We start from the raw sequence: 15,245 nt of genomic DNA on the forward strand, positions 1-15,245 counted from the left end.
GTCTGACGCAGGTTGTGTCGTGGTGTCGTCGTGTTTACGACCAAAGGTGGCTATGGAGGCTCACAGCGGCGTGGTCCGAGTTTTCGCCCGGGTCCGACCAACGGCAAACTTCTCCCATGACGTCATTGATTGTCTTCCTGACGGACAGGTAACGCGGTAACGCTCCAGTTCGAACACCGACAACGGTCGTTACGCGTGTGGTCACGCTTTTGTCAACTTGTCCACAAATCTAACCGTTGTAACTTTTTAAAATCTTTTTCATGGCAAACATTTATCTTTTTATTTGTGATAAAAACATTGCTGTAAATGCGCCAGAGTTAGCCAAGAGGCTATTTTTAATCCGTAGTCCAAAGGCAGATGTTACGAGTATACGATTACATTCACAAAGTTATACAGTATTAACCCTTTAATACACGCACAAACAATGAAAGAATATTAATATAAGTAGTGGCATCATTCAGGAGACTTGTACTACATTGTCAAGTACTAACAAGACATGCAACACATGCTCTCAAATTCAACAAACACAAAGCAAACATGAACATTTGCTGGTTCTTTTAGTCTTCTTTGAGATTGAATTGAATATATTTTGGTATTGGACTGTTTGTTGAGAAGACCCCACTTTGTTCTATGGGAATTAGTTATGGACATTCATAGACCAAACAATTAATTGAGTAATCAAGAAAGTCAGTTGTCAGTTTTTTGGGTCTAGTTAAAAGGAATGTAGTCTAATATATCAGCACTGCTATTAATCCTGCCTTCATGAAGATATGATTTTCATTTATTTATGGCACTTTTACGGTTGTTTTTTCCTTTTATTTATCACCTATTGTGGATAAATTAACATTGAATTACCTCACTGTTCATTGTCCAGGACGTTTTGACCTTAACGTATTTATACAAGTGTTCAAACTGCATCACATCCATATCCTTAAAATATATCCTTACACCAAATATTGACATCTTTGCCAAAAATATCTATTTTTAACTTATCTCCAAATATGATTGATATCTCATAAAGGTGGAGGTAGTATTTGCTACCTTGCTATCGGAATACTAACTGTATCACATTTCAGATACAATATTTTAGTCCTGGAATCTCACACATGGACACCATGTGGCATAATTTCAATGAATAAATAATATTAATAATTCTGGTGTTTGTGTGTTGTCCCTCAGACAGTTAACATCCATCACAGGAAAGACTCCAGGAAGCCCCAGGACACCAGGAGAAATCCGCTGAACAATCGGTCATTCCGGCTGGAAGGCGTCCTGCAGGGTGTATCCCAGAAGGACGTGTATGCCCGAGTGTGCCGACGGGTGGTACTGGGAGCACTGGATGGCTATAATGGTATATCCTTTATAAACATAAAACTAACTGTGTATTAATACCAGATAAGCATATTCAACTTAACATCCATGACAAGCCCACCGTGCTGTAGGTTTGTTGTTTTGCTGTCTTTGGTCTCGTGACTCTATCACCGCCACTGAAAGGGCCCAGATGATATTGATAAGAGTGTCTAGTCTAATTTTGGAGATTTTCCTGATTGTATAGTCTAAAGTGTCTTCCGTTGTGTGTGTGTGTGTGTGTTTTTCAGGAACCGTGATGTGTTTTGGGCAGACGGGTGCGGGAAAGACCTACACCATGACAGGATCTACAGAATCATACAAGCAGCGTGGCATCATTCCTCGGGCCCTTCAGGAGGTAGCTCGCATCATGTGAAAAGCATTATCTCTGTAACACCCTGACAGCTCCATTTAAGTAAATAAATCTCTTATATGGTATTCAGGTGTTTCGGGAGGTGGAAAAAAGGACTGAGCACTTCTTCTCTGTGCACCTGTCCTACCTGGAGATCTACAATGAGACCCTGGTGGACCTGCTGTCATCGCTGCAAGGCTCACCACGCCCGTCTCCTCGTGGCATGGTGGTGATGGAGGAGCCAGGAAGAGGGGTGTTCATCAGAGGTCTGTCTCTTCATCCTGTCCACAGTGAGGAGGAGGCTCTCAACCTGCTGTTTAAGGTGTGGTCTGATGTTTACAGCTTTAAGAACCTGTTCTATTTGAAGAATGAATTCACCTAAAAATGTAGAAATTAAGTCATTATTGAAGTTTTTATGAACATCAAGCACAGAATTAAGATGTTTAATGCTTCAAACTGTTGTCCCAAAGGTTGAGTGTCATCTTTTATTTTCTACACTGTTCCCACAGAGAGCCCTCTGCTCAAGTAGCAGACCACACACAGCTTATCCCGCAGGAGAAAATACAAGCAGAAATTTGTAAAGAGGATGCAGAATATAATTTTATCTAATTTCAGGTTGTTGTTTTTATTTTTTGCCGACGTACTGTTCTGTAATCAGTTTTAGTTGACTAAGGTGGGAGCAGTGTACTTCCCATGATTTTCTGGATGAGTGATTTGAAAATGTAACCATGATAAAGCGGTTCTTTCTTCACTCAGAGTGAGTTGAATCACATTTTTGGATCACATGCCTTGAACAGGAACTCCTCCAGGTCCCACTCTATCGTCACTGTCCATATCGAGGTATTCATTATTTCACTGTGATGTTGGTGCTCAAACATGCCTTTTTCCTGCATACGGTTTTAAGTAGGAGAAAATGTCTTTCTTGATCGCAGTCTCGCTCACGTACTCTGTCTGATCCCAAGTACGTCACCTCCAAGCTGAATCTGGTGGATTTGGCTGGGTCAGAGAGGCTGGGAAAGACTGGGGTGAGTTTGACAATGTCTGACATATTTATGCTGAAAAGCCATTAAAAGGACCTTTTGCATAAGTGACCTTTAACACTCTTAACACAAGGTTCATAGGGTTATGTCCAGGTGGGATGTTAAAATTATATTTAAAATGTATATGAATATAAAGTCTTGGCTTTCTCATCCTCCAGTCAAAGGGAAAAATATGTCTTTCTCTATGATTTGTCATGTAACATTATCTTTTTCCTCTCTTCCTTTCTGTTCTTTCAGTCAGAGGGTCAAATGTTCAAGGAAGCGACGTATATCAACAAGTCGTTGTTTTTCCTGGAGCAGGCCATCCAGGCGCTGGCAGACCGTCGCAGAGACCATGTTCCCTTCAGACAGACTAAACTCACTCATGCCCTCAAAGACTCACTGGGTGAGACTGCCACGGCCTTGGGGTTTTTAACAATGCCAATAGCTTGTATTTGGTCATTTAAGTGGTACTTTTCTCTGTTGTAAAACGTGTCAAATATACTATAGTTATGTCAAAATATACTATTTCTGTAGGGGGGAACTGCAACACTGTGCTCGTGGCCAACATCTATGGTGAGGCTGCACACATGGAAGAAACGGTAAGTAATGGAAAAGCAGTGTTTGTCTTACTGCCCGTGGTCTTCTTTCAGCTCTGGATGATAATCAATATTCTTTGCAGCTCTCTACTTTGCGTTTTGCGAGCAGAATGAAGTGCGTGCGGACAAACCCTGCTGTGAATGAACACAGCGATCCAGCAGTGAGTTTTCCATCCTGCAGTAATAACACACGTACCACACATAATATAACACAAAAAAAAGTACTCTGTATTACTTTTGTTTACAGTCTGTTCTCTGATGACTGACAGAGATAAGATTCATGAAATGTGCTGTTGTGATTAGGCACAGATCAAGAAACTTGAGAGGGATGTGCAAATGCTGAAAGAGGAACTGTCCATCTACAATACATTGGTGAGTAGAAAATGTTCTAAATATATTTCATTATAATATGTAATGTGTAGTCTGTTTTCATGGTTTACTGTCAAAACCTGTATCGCTGATCTGCACATAAGTTACACCATGTCACTCATCTTTCATTATTCAGTAGTAAATTACCTAAATACTATAATTAATTTGACCTGTATTCAAGTATGTAACTAACTAACTTAATTTAACATTAAAAACATATAAATGCTCATTTTTTCCCCCCCACCAGGCAAACCGACCGAGCATCATGTACGAGCCGTTGTCTGAAGCCCAGCTTGCGGAGATCCACAGCCAGGTTCAGCGGTACCTAGAGGGTAACCTGGAGGAAATCAGTGTGAGAAAATAACACAACCGCTATAATACTCACTCAGCCGTAAAATCAAGCTTAAAAATTCACCTTTTTAAGGCTTTAAATGTCTCTCCATGACATCTAATTACAGATTGTAAGTATCAGGCAGGTCCAAGCAGTGTTCGCTCAGTTCAAGCTTGCTGTGCAGTGAGTAGCGTCTACCTTTTGGAATCTTCAACCTCCAAATGCGATGTAAAATTGGAACACGGCTTTATTTGTAAATGGTGAACAATTCTGCATCTTTATGTATGTATGTGAGCAGGAAACAGGGGCAGAATGTGAAGGATCAGCTATGCCAGACCTACGACTTGGTGGAGAAAGACCAAAGTGCTAACACAGCTGCCATCAAGGTCGGTCTACATCTGACTCAACGCATCTCGTGGAAATGAGTAGTTGTGCTTCTGTTTGTCTATTGTACCACTGACGGCCTGTTTAGTGAAGAATTGTGATTGAGCATTGATTAGATGTTGCTTTGTAAACTCTTTTAGGAGATGGACAGCAGCGGCAGCACTGACGATGTGACGGTTGACAGCTTTGAGGCGTCTAACCAATCACTGAAAAACAACGAGCCCAAGGACAAACAGAGGTTGGTAAACAGTGAACATCTTATTAGCTACAAGTAGCAGCCATACAGCTAACTACCAGACTTTATGGCAACATTACGCTTCTTATTTGCATCACACAAAAGCATTTTTGGTGTGAACCGGTCCATCTTGAGTATGTGTTTGATATGAATATAGGCTTATCTTTTAAATGGTCGTCCTATAAATTGATTGAGCACAGTGTTGTTTTAGAGCCTCGCCCCTGAAAGGTTTGCTGTCTCTTCCCAGTTCTACTCCACCCAAAGCAAAAGCCTTTGAGGATTTCAAGGTGGGACCAGGCAGCAAGCTCAACCACATCCTGAAGGAGAACAAGGCCGTGCTACTGGAACGCCGCAGTCTTCTTCGACAGCTAACTGAGGAGCTCAACACTCTCAAGAGAGAGATCGACTGCACCAAAGCCACTATACAGCAGGAGGAGACGAGAGGAGGCCAAGGTACATATCATCATGAGGATATTTATGAAAAGTGGGAGATGCTTTGCTGTTCTCAATGGAACCTTGTCTTTACCAACATTGGTGATTGAGACTACTTAAGTCTGCTGCTTAAGAAGTGGAATATCGTATTGTATTATTTTTGACATTTTATTAATGGCATACAATACCATGGTTTTTATGACTTTTTTTACGACATGCTATACAATTACTTTGTATTACCTTTAAATGGCATGCTAGTTGGTAGTATACTCTACTGACTTTTTTGCAACATACTATGTTGAAAAAATAAAAGTTATAGTATGTCATAAAAGTTTGATCAAAGGTCATTATAAAGAATGTGACTAAATGTCATGAATCATAGTATACGTGTATGTGTAGTATGTAAAATAATTATGGCATACAAATTGTCATAAAGGAAAACCTCATTGTATTGTATGCCATAAACTTTGTCATAATATAGTGTACTATAAAAATTGTGTCAACAAGTATTAGTATACAATGCATACTATGTGTTGAATGATGTGATAAAAGGTCATCGTACAGTATACCATAGTAAGGCATAAAATGTAAAAAGTCATATAGTATGGCATAAGACAGTAATACAAAGTAACTGTATTATATCATAAAAGTTAGTACAGTATGAAAAATCATAGCTTAGTGTGCTATAGAAGACGTGATAAAATGTCGGTCACAGTACAGTGTCATAATAAAAGTCATAACATAGTATGTCAGTAAAACAGTCATAGTAGTCTGTGTCTCTCCCACCAACACAAGTACATTTACTCAAGTATTACCGTATTTAATTACAAATTTGATGCTCGTCACTACTCCACTACATTTTAGAGTGAAATATTGTACTTTACTGCATAAAGTGGCTTTGTATTGAGGGTTGTGGTGGACAAAACTATTCAATAGTACCGAGTGAGTCCTATGATACTGAAATTAAGAAACATTGAGAAAATAAGTTTGTCCTTATAGTCTTTATTCTCTGTCTAGAGAAGGTTCAATCGTCATACAGACCGCAATGTGGTCTGTAGGAGGAAGAACCCAGAGTGTTGGTTGTGTACGACCTATAAAGGCCTTGGGCACATGGCGCAATAGGAGGAGTTCATCACTAGGACATCTGGACAACAGTGATCGTTGTTAATCACTGATTGCACCCCCATTCAGCCCCCTATCTAAGTTGACAATATCATGTCCCTGATTAAGACACGCATCCAATATTACTCAACCTGAGAGGACCGTCACTGAGCATGTCTGACATTGATTAACTTTGTTAATACAAAAGGGCCAAAACACTGAGTGGTCAGCTAATAAAACAGGAGAAGTCAGTCACAGTGGACATTTACCATCACAGGGTCCTGGCAAAGGATTTGAGATCAGAGAGGTGAATACATGTTTAGTTGTTTTTGTATGAAGGTCAGTATTTGGTGCTGGAGAAGGAGCCAGATGCCACTTCATTGATGCAGCTTCGAGAGCTAAAGGGTCTGTATCGGCAGAGACACAAGGTGCTGCTTGACATCAAGGCAGAGGTCAACTACTGTGAACAGCTTGTGGATCAGTGCAGGGTGCACCTGCTCTCTGGTGGGTTCTCCAAACATCTTGTATCTTCTTCTTCCCTGACACAGCTCAGCGCTTAGCTGGAAGCATTGGGGCCTTTAAAAAGCTCAGAAAATAATGAATTGCTCAATTATGTCCCAGAATTTGAGAACTGGTATGGGAAGTCTTTCCCGGTACCCGAGGAGGAGGAGGAGGAGGAGGAGGAGGAAACTCAGGATAAGACCCTCAAACAAGTGAGTCTGCCTCATATTTACAACAGTGCATCTCTCATGTAGAAAATCATGCTATTGTGTAGTTTTCTATAAAGCAAACGTTCACACAAATTATAGAAGTAAAGGTCCAGGACTCGTTTCCACTCAGTGTGCAGGCAATCATTTTAGTTTGATGTGTTTCGGGGAAAGAGCTGTGAAGTAACTCTGGCAAGGAGTTACCGTCTTCCTTTCTGATCTCAGGGCGAAGATAACCAGCGGCCGTGTGAGCTTCTTCGTCACGACTCCCAGCCGTTCTACAACGCCCGCTACAGAATGCTGAAACGGGCGAGTCCTCTTTATTCTGTTTAACATGAAGTGAATGGTGGTAAAGGTGTTTTTCTCCACAAAGAATCATGTAAAGGCACCACTTAAAATATGTTTATTAGAGATGTGCTCCTAAGTTTCTCGGAAAGAAGTCATTCAGCAAGAAAAATGACTAATCGAGTGAGAGGTGGCAGCCATAGTTTGGTCACGTCAACTCACCAATCACTTATGCTATTGCCAGGAAAATAGTAGCGATGCATCAACAATTTATTGGCAGAAAGAATGAAACCGTTTTGATTTTTCTGTCTCTACAGAGGAACTCGTCTGGACAGAGAAGACTTCCTCATAGTCTCGCTTTGAGCTGAGTGAGTCATGTGATCTGTTCATTGTAGTTTGTGGATTAATCGAGCACAAAAGACAATACCCAATAAATCCGCTTCTTAAATGAAAAGTAAAATTTATTATTCCTGAACCACAAAATAGACTTCTTTGGTTGTACAAATTCACTAGTTACAGTCTTGTATGAGCTCTACCCCTTAACCCTAGGACTTCTGACCCTTTCCCTCAAAGAACTCAAGACAAAAGAATAAACACAAAAACTTAAACACTGCATGAATAATGTAGTGAAACCCATCTGGAAAAAAGAGATTTACCTACTGTAAGTTTTAAAAAAAAAAGGAGAGATCAGCCATTGCGAATGTAATCAAAGAAACTGAATTTCAGTCAGTGAGAACATGGAAAGCTATCATTAGAAGACCCTACATTAAATTAACACAAATGCTACTATCCTGTGATTCTGTGAAAATACCCAAATACATAAACTGACAGTATGTTAAGCAATGAATTGAATGAGAATGTCTTGAGAGGGATTTCTAATTGGTTCAGCCTCTCCCATTAACGAACCAATATACACGCAGAGAGCATCCCAACACTAAGCCGGTCCAAACAGATGAGTCAGCAGTCCAGACACTCGCTTGGTCTCGGTTCAAGACTGGCTCAGTTTCAAACCCAAAGTTTGCTTTCCTTTCAGTATTTGTACAATATTCACACGATAATAAATGATTTTTCAGTGGCGTCAGATTTTAAATAAAACATCTGCTACCTTCACGTCACTCTGGATCACCTCCAGATAATTCACATTGATAAGTACAAAATAATACCCTTAACATGGCAGGGCGAGTACCGTCAATTATAAAATATGACTAAAACTTTGATATTGTGATCCGTTTCTATGCTGCAGGCTCCAGCGTACACATTCTCTTTCAACACGTCTGTTGTGAGTGTGCACATAAAGTGATATTCATTAGTTTAAAAAGGTAAATTTGGATTAGCATCAGTCATGCTCGGAGGGGTTAAAATAGCACTTCAATTTGAATAAAACGCTAAAAACAATAAATTATTTAAGATATACGCAGTGCAAAAAAGATATGTACTGTTTTTTTAAAAGCTCTCCACATTTTGTGACTGTGAAGGTAGCAGGATGTTCCCTCCTCATTAATATTTACACAAACCCCTGACCTCTTTTCACTGAAAGCCTAAAAATATTCAAGAAGTTAGTATAGCTATGACCCATTTCTTTTCTCTTCCAGTATGTGGTTTTCTTCTTTTTAACAGCAAAATCATTGGAGGTGCGAAAAATAAACTAAAAACTTCAGTCACCTCCTTTCAAAAATAGCTCAGCTTCTACTTGATAAACTTGTGTACAACAACTAAAAAGAGATCTTTAAGTAGCAATCCTAGCTAACCACACTAGCTCTCATCCACAGACTGGCACGCAGGATATAAGTGAGTGTGTGGTGACTATCAGCGCCGTAGTCTCTGCAGTGGTTATATGTGGGAGAGTAAACCTCGCTCTACTGACACTGTGTAGTGTTTAGTGACTCTGCTCCTCCTGTTGTCCGCAGCGTATCTAAATGTGCGTCTTCGGCGTTCTCCTCTCGGTGGGAGGTGTTACGTGGGCACGGCCGTCTCCAGGCTGCGGCGGCCCTGCCTCAGCTTGCGCTTGTTGCTGTACAGAGCCATCTCCTCCAGGGCTGAGGTGGCAGGCAGCGGGCTGGGCGCCTCGACCTCAGGGCTGGCAGCGGGCACTAAACAACAACAACAACACATTTAAGTCAAGCTGCTGCGGTTTACTCACATTTTTTTTTACATAAAAGTCACTCCACATGGGTCGCTGTGGAAAGGAAGAAAGATGAAGGCAACTGGACGGATCCCTTAAACCTGCGAGAGAAGCCCCACGTTCACAGCAGCAGGAAACGAGCAAAAGATTTGAGCAGAAAACAGGAATAATTAGTGACCGCATGTTTGAACCAGACGCCTACAGTTTAAGAGTTCTAGTCAGAGTAAAACTTAAACACAAACTATCCCCTAGAAGTGGAAATAAGTCACTTTCTACCACTGAACTATTAACTTTAGACGTATTTGCACTGCAAGGAAAAGTTGACCTTGCACAGGTGTAATTCTATTTAGTCAATATATAATTATACTTGTGTTCACCCTGCAATGAAGTGTTTACAGGAACCCGTTTACTACATTTCCCATTGCCTGTGTGACCTGGTTTCTTGTGTGCATGTAAACAAACTGACTGATCGGTACATAATTACTAGTTTCAGTTAACACTGAAAACAAACTCATGCACAGCCGGGATCACGGTTAGTGTGACATCACTACTTTAGAAAGCAAATATTTCCCAACATTAGTTGCTGCTTCATACAGCCACAGCAGGTGAAGCTCGCCCATCTTAATACCTGAACCCAGTTATGCCACACAGCTAGCAGGTTAGAGATCAAATGCACAATCACACACATGCACACAGGATCCTACCAATAGGAGCTGCTTATCCCAGGTAGTCACCTGAATCAAAGGGGTAGAAGAGATTGAGGTAATGAATGTGTTACTTATTGTCCACACAGTTTTCTCACTCGTCCCTTCCTCAAAGCCCGTTTTAAGAACTATCTGAAGTACCGCAGAGCTCCAGTTCTCACCTGGGTTGCTGGAGCCGTCGTCGATGAACTGCAGGTCATCACCTGCTTCTGGGGTCTGGAAGAGAAGAAGAGCCAGTGAGTAACTGAGTGGTGGTGGTGGGTGGGGGGCACAGTAACCTCTGTCCCAGGGGAAGCCATCACCACGTCAGAGAGAGAGAGAGAGAGAGAGTGTGTGCCAGCCGCTCACTGAAGCTCCCAATCTGTCAGAGACACAAGCCAGCGTGCCTCGACTGGACTACTCCCCAGGAGATATTAGCATGTTAAAGGAAAGGGAGGTTCACTTAGGTCCTCGGTTCCGGGGTTTGTTGTGAAGGCACATCCACAGAGAGACAGAACAGCACCAACAAGAGTCACATTGGAAAACCAAGCAGCATGTTAAGTTGTCTTTGTGTTGATGCTCTAATAAACCAACATCCATCACGTTTTCCTCTTGTTGTTAGCCGTTTATTCTACTTCTGTCAAGGGAGCACTACGCCCTGCAAGCTATTTACATGTTATCTTACAGGACACTCACAATGGTTTATTAGTTGCAATTAAGAGAAATTGTTTGATGGATGAATATTCGTCTTTATGTAGTTGAATTCTTTTTAAATGTTTGCATTGATGAGATTTGGATCACGGCGATATGTTCTGCTGTCACGTGACGCACACCTCTGATGTTTATAGAAATCAACACATAGCCTTTAAATACTACTTTGTCAGTCCATATGCAGGAAACATTATGCAAACACTCACAAACAGCGATATCAATTCAATGACATCCACCAAAGAGAGAATACGCACAAACTGAAGTCACTGCTCAACCACCAAACTACACAAGATCCCACACTCCGGAGCGCAAGACTGACAGTGACACAGAACACCAGATAAATAAAAAGACCACGTCCAGACTAGCTCACTCCCGCACTACTCCAAGAGTCCCGTGACTCCTCTGCCTGATATGCGACCCATGCGTGGAACCAGACAGCTGATGGAAGTGAATGTGAGAGTGGAAGAGATGCAGTCTGTGGCCATTCCCCCCCCCCCCCCGGAACCAATGCTGGTTAGTGGGATCAAAAACATGTCTGCATCCCTGCAGCTGGTGAGTGTTAATGTCTGTGATTGGTTAGTGAGCTGATAAGGCGGGTGTTTAGATGCTCTTACATTTGTGAGTGGTAAGTGGGAGACCAGGAAGAGAGGAGGGAGGGATTTGGTGTCATTTATGTAGAGTAAACCTCTCCTCTTTGTGAAAGTGAGAGTTAGTGAGCCAATCGCTATAGTGCAGAGCAGGAGGTGCTCAATCATGGAGCCAAAACCTAGACTTCACACTGATGCCTCTCGATTAACACAAACTAGAGGGGAGAGGGAGGGAGCTCAGCATGCAGCCAATAATACCTGGATGTCGTATACGGGTTTGGAAGAAGGAATGGCAGCAAACTGTCGGTAGTCAAACTTCTTTGACGACAGGGACTAGAAGGACAGCAAAAGGGAATGAGCAGAGGTTGAGGGAGAGGTAGAAGAGGAAAACAATGGCAGGAGGAGGGTGGGGTAAAATATAAACTGGAGAGGAATCAGAGAAGGGGATGAGGAAATAGAAATAGGAGAGGTAGGAGGCAGAGAGGCTAATGGGTGATTCAAACAGCCAGCTGTGGCAAATGATGGAGAGCTGTGTGTGTTTTCAGCCCTGATTGGCTCGAGTGACAACGAGCAAGATGGTGGATTAATGCCAATGTGTTTTGAAACAAATCAACTTTTTTCCCTTTTCCAGCTTGTAAACCAACAAGCTTATTCGTTGCCTTTCTCAAAAAAAAGCTTCAAAGAGAGAGTTACAGCTTTTTTTCTCATAATTGATGACTGCAGCTCTCTAAGTCAAAGGATACAGTGAAGCGTCCACACTGACGCACACAAAGGCCCGTCGCAAAAATCTGTCAAAAACTAAATGGGAATGAAGACAGAGGTAAAAGGTTCAGCACTTACCAGCCGTCCCGGAGAGGTTACTCCTCGAGGATTGAGCTCTGTCAGAGGAAAACAGGAAGTGTGAAGTTAGAACACAAAGGGAAGGGACAAAACTTCAAGCTTCAGATTACATTTGCTGGAGAGGAAAATATCCATTTTTAAAAATTTCTGAGTAAACAGGGCCTAAGTCAAGCTGTTGGGAATATCCAGTAGCCCACCTAAAAAGCTTTAAGGTAAGATTAAGAAGGTAAGGTTAAGAAATTCAGAAACGGGTGGTGGTGGTGGTTTTCTGTGTAAAAACAATTCAGTACAGGAGATGCTTGTCATCTGAACAGGCCTCAGCTTCTTACCTTCCATAGGCGTGGGAGAGGGTGTGGGGGCGGGCGACGGCGACTCCGTCAGCTGGTCCATTGTGCCGCGCTTCTTTCCGTCACGAGACTTGGCGATGACCATCTGTGCTTTCAGTGCATCTTGCTCGAGAGACTTCATTCTACAAGAGGAACAACCACCATCAGATACGTGATCGTAGAAAATACAGAGACAACGGCTGACAGAGGCGCACGCACACACACGCACACACACACACACACACACCGCTACAGGTGGGTGTCGTGTCGATCACCACTAATGTTGGGTGCTCCTTGTCCTGGTCTGCTGTCACCAACAACCAGTTTAATTTAAATGCACAAAAAGAAGGGAGGCATTCCAGGAAAAGGACGGCCCACTGCTGGTAGGCTTACCCTCAACTTACAGATAGCTTGCAAACTTATATTACTGCGGGATGTGTGTTAGTACAAATAATATGAAAATCAAGAGAACAGCATGGCACAAATGAAAAGAGTGCTGCAGAGAGGAAGAGAATAGAGAGAGGGGGAACCAGAGGAAGCAAAGACGTGCAGAAGCAAGACGGCACTGGAAAGGCAGCGGAAGCACTGGCACAGTGTTGCTGCGAGTGCTTGCTCGGACCTTTCCGAAACCCGGACTCTAGCAAAATACACCCAACGCCAAAGCACCCTAGCACACCCCCACGATGCCGTGCGTCTGGCCCTGGTGGCAGACCTGAGCTGGGAGGCTGCTGCAGAGGAGGAGGAGGAGGAGGAAGAGGTGGGGGGCTCGGCCTGAGACGCCCTCACTCTGGCCCGGTAGAGCCTCTTAGCCAGGTCCTGCTCATACTGCCTAACATCCTCCTCTAGGCCACAGGGCCTGGGCCCCGTGAGGCCAGGGAGAGGGTGACGCACAGGAGGAGGGGACAGGACGACAAGTGCACCAGGATGAAGGAGGAATGTGAGGAGGAGAGGAAGGAAAGAAAGGCATACGGACAGAGAAGAGAAGAAAACCAAAGAATGGAAGGTAAAACACTGACACATTGAGAAGAAGAAAATATTTACAGGACAGGACAAAAGTAGGAGGAGGCAGACTAACCACACACACAGAACAAACTGTCGACTTATATTCACTAATTAACATACCATGTATGTGAGCGTGGCGCTTGGTATTTACATCTATTTAAGTGTTATTTCTGTACGCGTTTCTTTCATCGTGGCAGTAAAGGTTTGTATCACATGAACAGTCATGTGCAGCTAAAAGAAAACAAACCTTCCCGCTTCTGACTCCCGCTATTTCCAAATGAATGCACAGCAAAACTGTGTAAACCCACTATTGTGTAATAAAGCTGTAAATATTTATATTAGTAGGGAAGGATGCAATGTGGGTCAAAGCATTGAAACGCTGTGGACGTTCTCTCGTTCATCAGCCAACGTAATAAAGGCCATTTGTAAAAGTGTCTCTACTTTGTATTAATTTATAGATAATTAATTAGAGGTGTAGTCCAACACTTTGTGGATACACCTTATCAAGATTTGTTTGCTTTTCTTTGTGTTCATATTATCACAAAATGTAATTGTTTGGCTGCAATCAGTAACTCTTAATGTACAAATAATCAGTAATTGATAACAGGTTTTCATTCTAGTTATCATCAAGCAAGGACAAGTGAAGTAAAAGCTTAAAAAAAAGACCCCGTCAGCCGTTTTATTTACCGTGCTGCCCTCCACATGGCTCTCTTCTCAGCCTCCAGAGCTCGTTTCTCAGCGGGGGACAGGTCCTTGTCGGGGGCCACAGACAGCTCGGGGCTCTGCATGCGGAGCCTCTCCTGGTGTCGGCGCTCTGCTTTGGCCGTGCGGATGGGAGCCGCCGAGTCTACGGAGTACGCCGGGATCAGACTGACGAGACACACAAGTGGCAGCGATGACTACAGTGACAAAAACAACAGCGATGGGACATTCAAAGATGCTGCGTAACAACGTAATTACCCGGTCATGGAGTTGGGCCTGTCCTCCAGTGAATTCCTCTGAGACTCTCCCTTACCGTCAACAGACGAAGGCCTGCATACACAAACAGGATATTAGCTGAAGAAATAAAGAAAACGTCTAAAGCATTTATGTTTTGCGACTTCTCACCCTGAGCTGCCGCAGTAGCTCGGCGGCGTGACGTTGTAGCTCGGCGGCGTGGCGTTGTAGCTCGGCGGCGTGACGTTGTAGCTCGGCGGCGTGGCGCAGTGCTGCGACGGGCTGTTTATTGGCTCCACGTTGTACTCTACTCCATCCAGCAACACTTTGCCAGTTGCCTTCATCTGCGCCACCTGCTTAGCCAGGTCCTCTTCGTCATCCTCCTCGTCCTCATCCAGCAGGTACTCCCGCGCCCGCTGCTCAAACTTCCTCTCTGAGACGAGATGAAAGCACACACACACGGGTGTAAAACGTCAATGGCAGGTTTGCCGGGTAGCTATTGGCAAAGAGATGCTCGAGGAGAAACGATAGAAACAAACCTTCTTCCTCCCTCATTTTCTTGAGGTCATCTTCTCCAACAAGAGACACACGAGGTTTGGGTTTCTCTGGCGTCTGCTGCTTCACGTCGATCTCAAAGTACTTCTGTCTGTCCCTGAAGGAGCGCTGCTCTGGGCTGTACTTACCACCAGGAGAAGGACTCTGTAGGGTGACAAGACAAATCAGAATACAAAACTATAAACATTATAACTGACAGCACCTGAAGCACCTGCAATATTTACAAATGACAAAACGGCTGAATAAAATGAGCTATAAAAAGAAGTTTCATTGCTATTTGCATTGTTGCAAAGCCATTTCCGAAGGAGCAGAGGATTTCACA

General features: G+C 43.1%; 2 protein-coding genes across 2 annotated transcripts in view; one reads left to right on the top strand and one right to left on the bottom strand.

Annotated features, from left to right (window-relative positions):
* Nucleotides 1-52: 52 nt before the first annotated feature.
* Nucleotides 53-7,209, top strand: kif9 (kinesin family member 9; the record flags this gene model as incomplete). Its single annotated transcript, XM_079181139.1, has 18 exons — nucleotides 53-148; nucleotides 1,180-1,351; nucleotides 1,599-1,705; nucleotides 1,791-2,021; nucleotides 2,456-2,539; nucleotides 2,632-2,724; nucleotides 2,977-3,124; nucleotides 3,256-3,320; nucleotides 3,401-3,478; nucleotides 3,621-3,689; nucleotides 3,934-4,038; nucleotides 4,145-4,200; nucleotides 4,316-4,403; nucleotides 4,542-4,639; nucleotides 4,848-5,089; nucleotides 6,509-6,673; nucleotides 6,791-6,882; nucleotides 7,102-7,209. 18 exons carry the CDS (start codon nucleotides 53-55, stop codon nucleotides 7,207-7,209), a joined length of 2,097 nt encoding a protein of 698 aa, XP_079037265.1.
* A 387-nt stretch (nucleotides 7,210-7,596) lies between these two features.
* The window catches only part of scrib (scribble planar cell polarity protein), a 53,043-nt gene continuing 45,394 nt past the window's right edge, over nucleotides 7,597-15,245 (bottom strand). Inside the window, exons 36-45 of the mRNA XM_079181140.1 lie at nucleotides 14,908-15,067; nucleotides 14,540-14,801; nucleotides 14,393-14,464; nucleotides 14,120-14,302; nucleotides 12,434-12,573; nucleotides 12,105-12,142; nucleotides 11,523-11,597; nucleotides 10,149-10,203; nucleotides 10,003-10,017; nucleotides 7,597-9,251 (exon numbers count right to left, since the gene is read on the bottom strand). Of these exons, the coding sequence (XP_079037266.1) occupies nucleotides 9,115-9,251; nucleotides 10,003-10,017; nucleotides 10,149-10,203; nucleotides 11,523-11,597; nucleotides 12,105-12,142; nucleotides 12,434-12,573; nucleotides 14,120-14,302; nucleotides 14,393-14,464; nucleotides 14,540-14,801; nucleotides 14,908-15,067 (1,137 nt within the window). The 3' untranslated portion in view covers nucleotides 7,597-9,114. The remainder of the gene's footprint in view (nucleotides 9,252-10,002; nucleotides 10,018-10,148; nucleotides 10,204-11,522; nucleotides 11,598-12,104; nucleotides 12,143-12,433; nucleotides 12,574-14,119; nucleotides 14,303-14,392; nucleotides 14,465-14,539; nucleotides 14,802-14,907; nucleotides 15,068-15,245) is intronic.

This window comes from Pholis gunnellus, assembly GCF_910591455.1.
Source record: "Pholis gunnellus genome assembly, chromosome: 20".
NCBI lineage: Eukaryota > Metazoa > Chordata > Actinopteri > Perciformes > Pholidae > Pholis > Pholis gunnellus.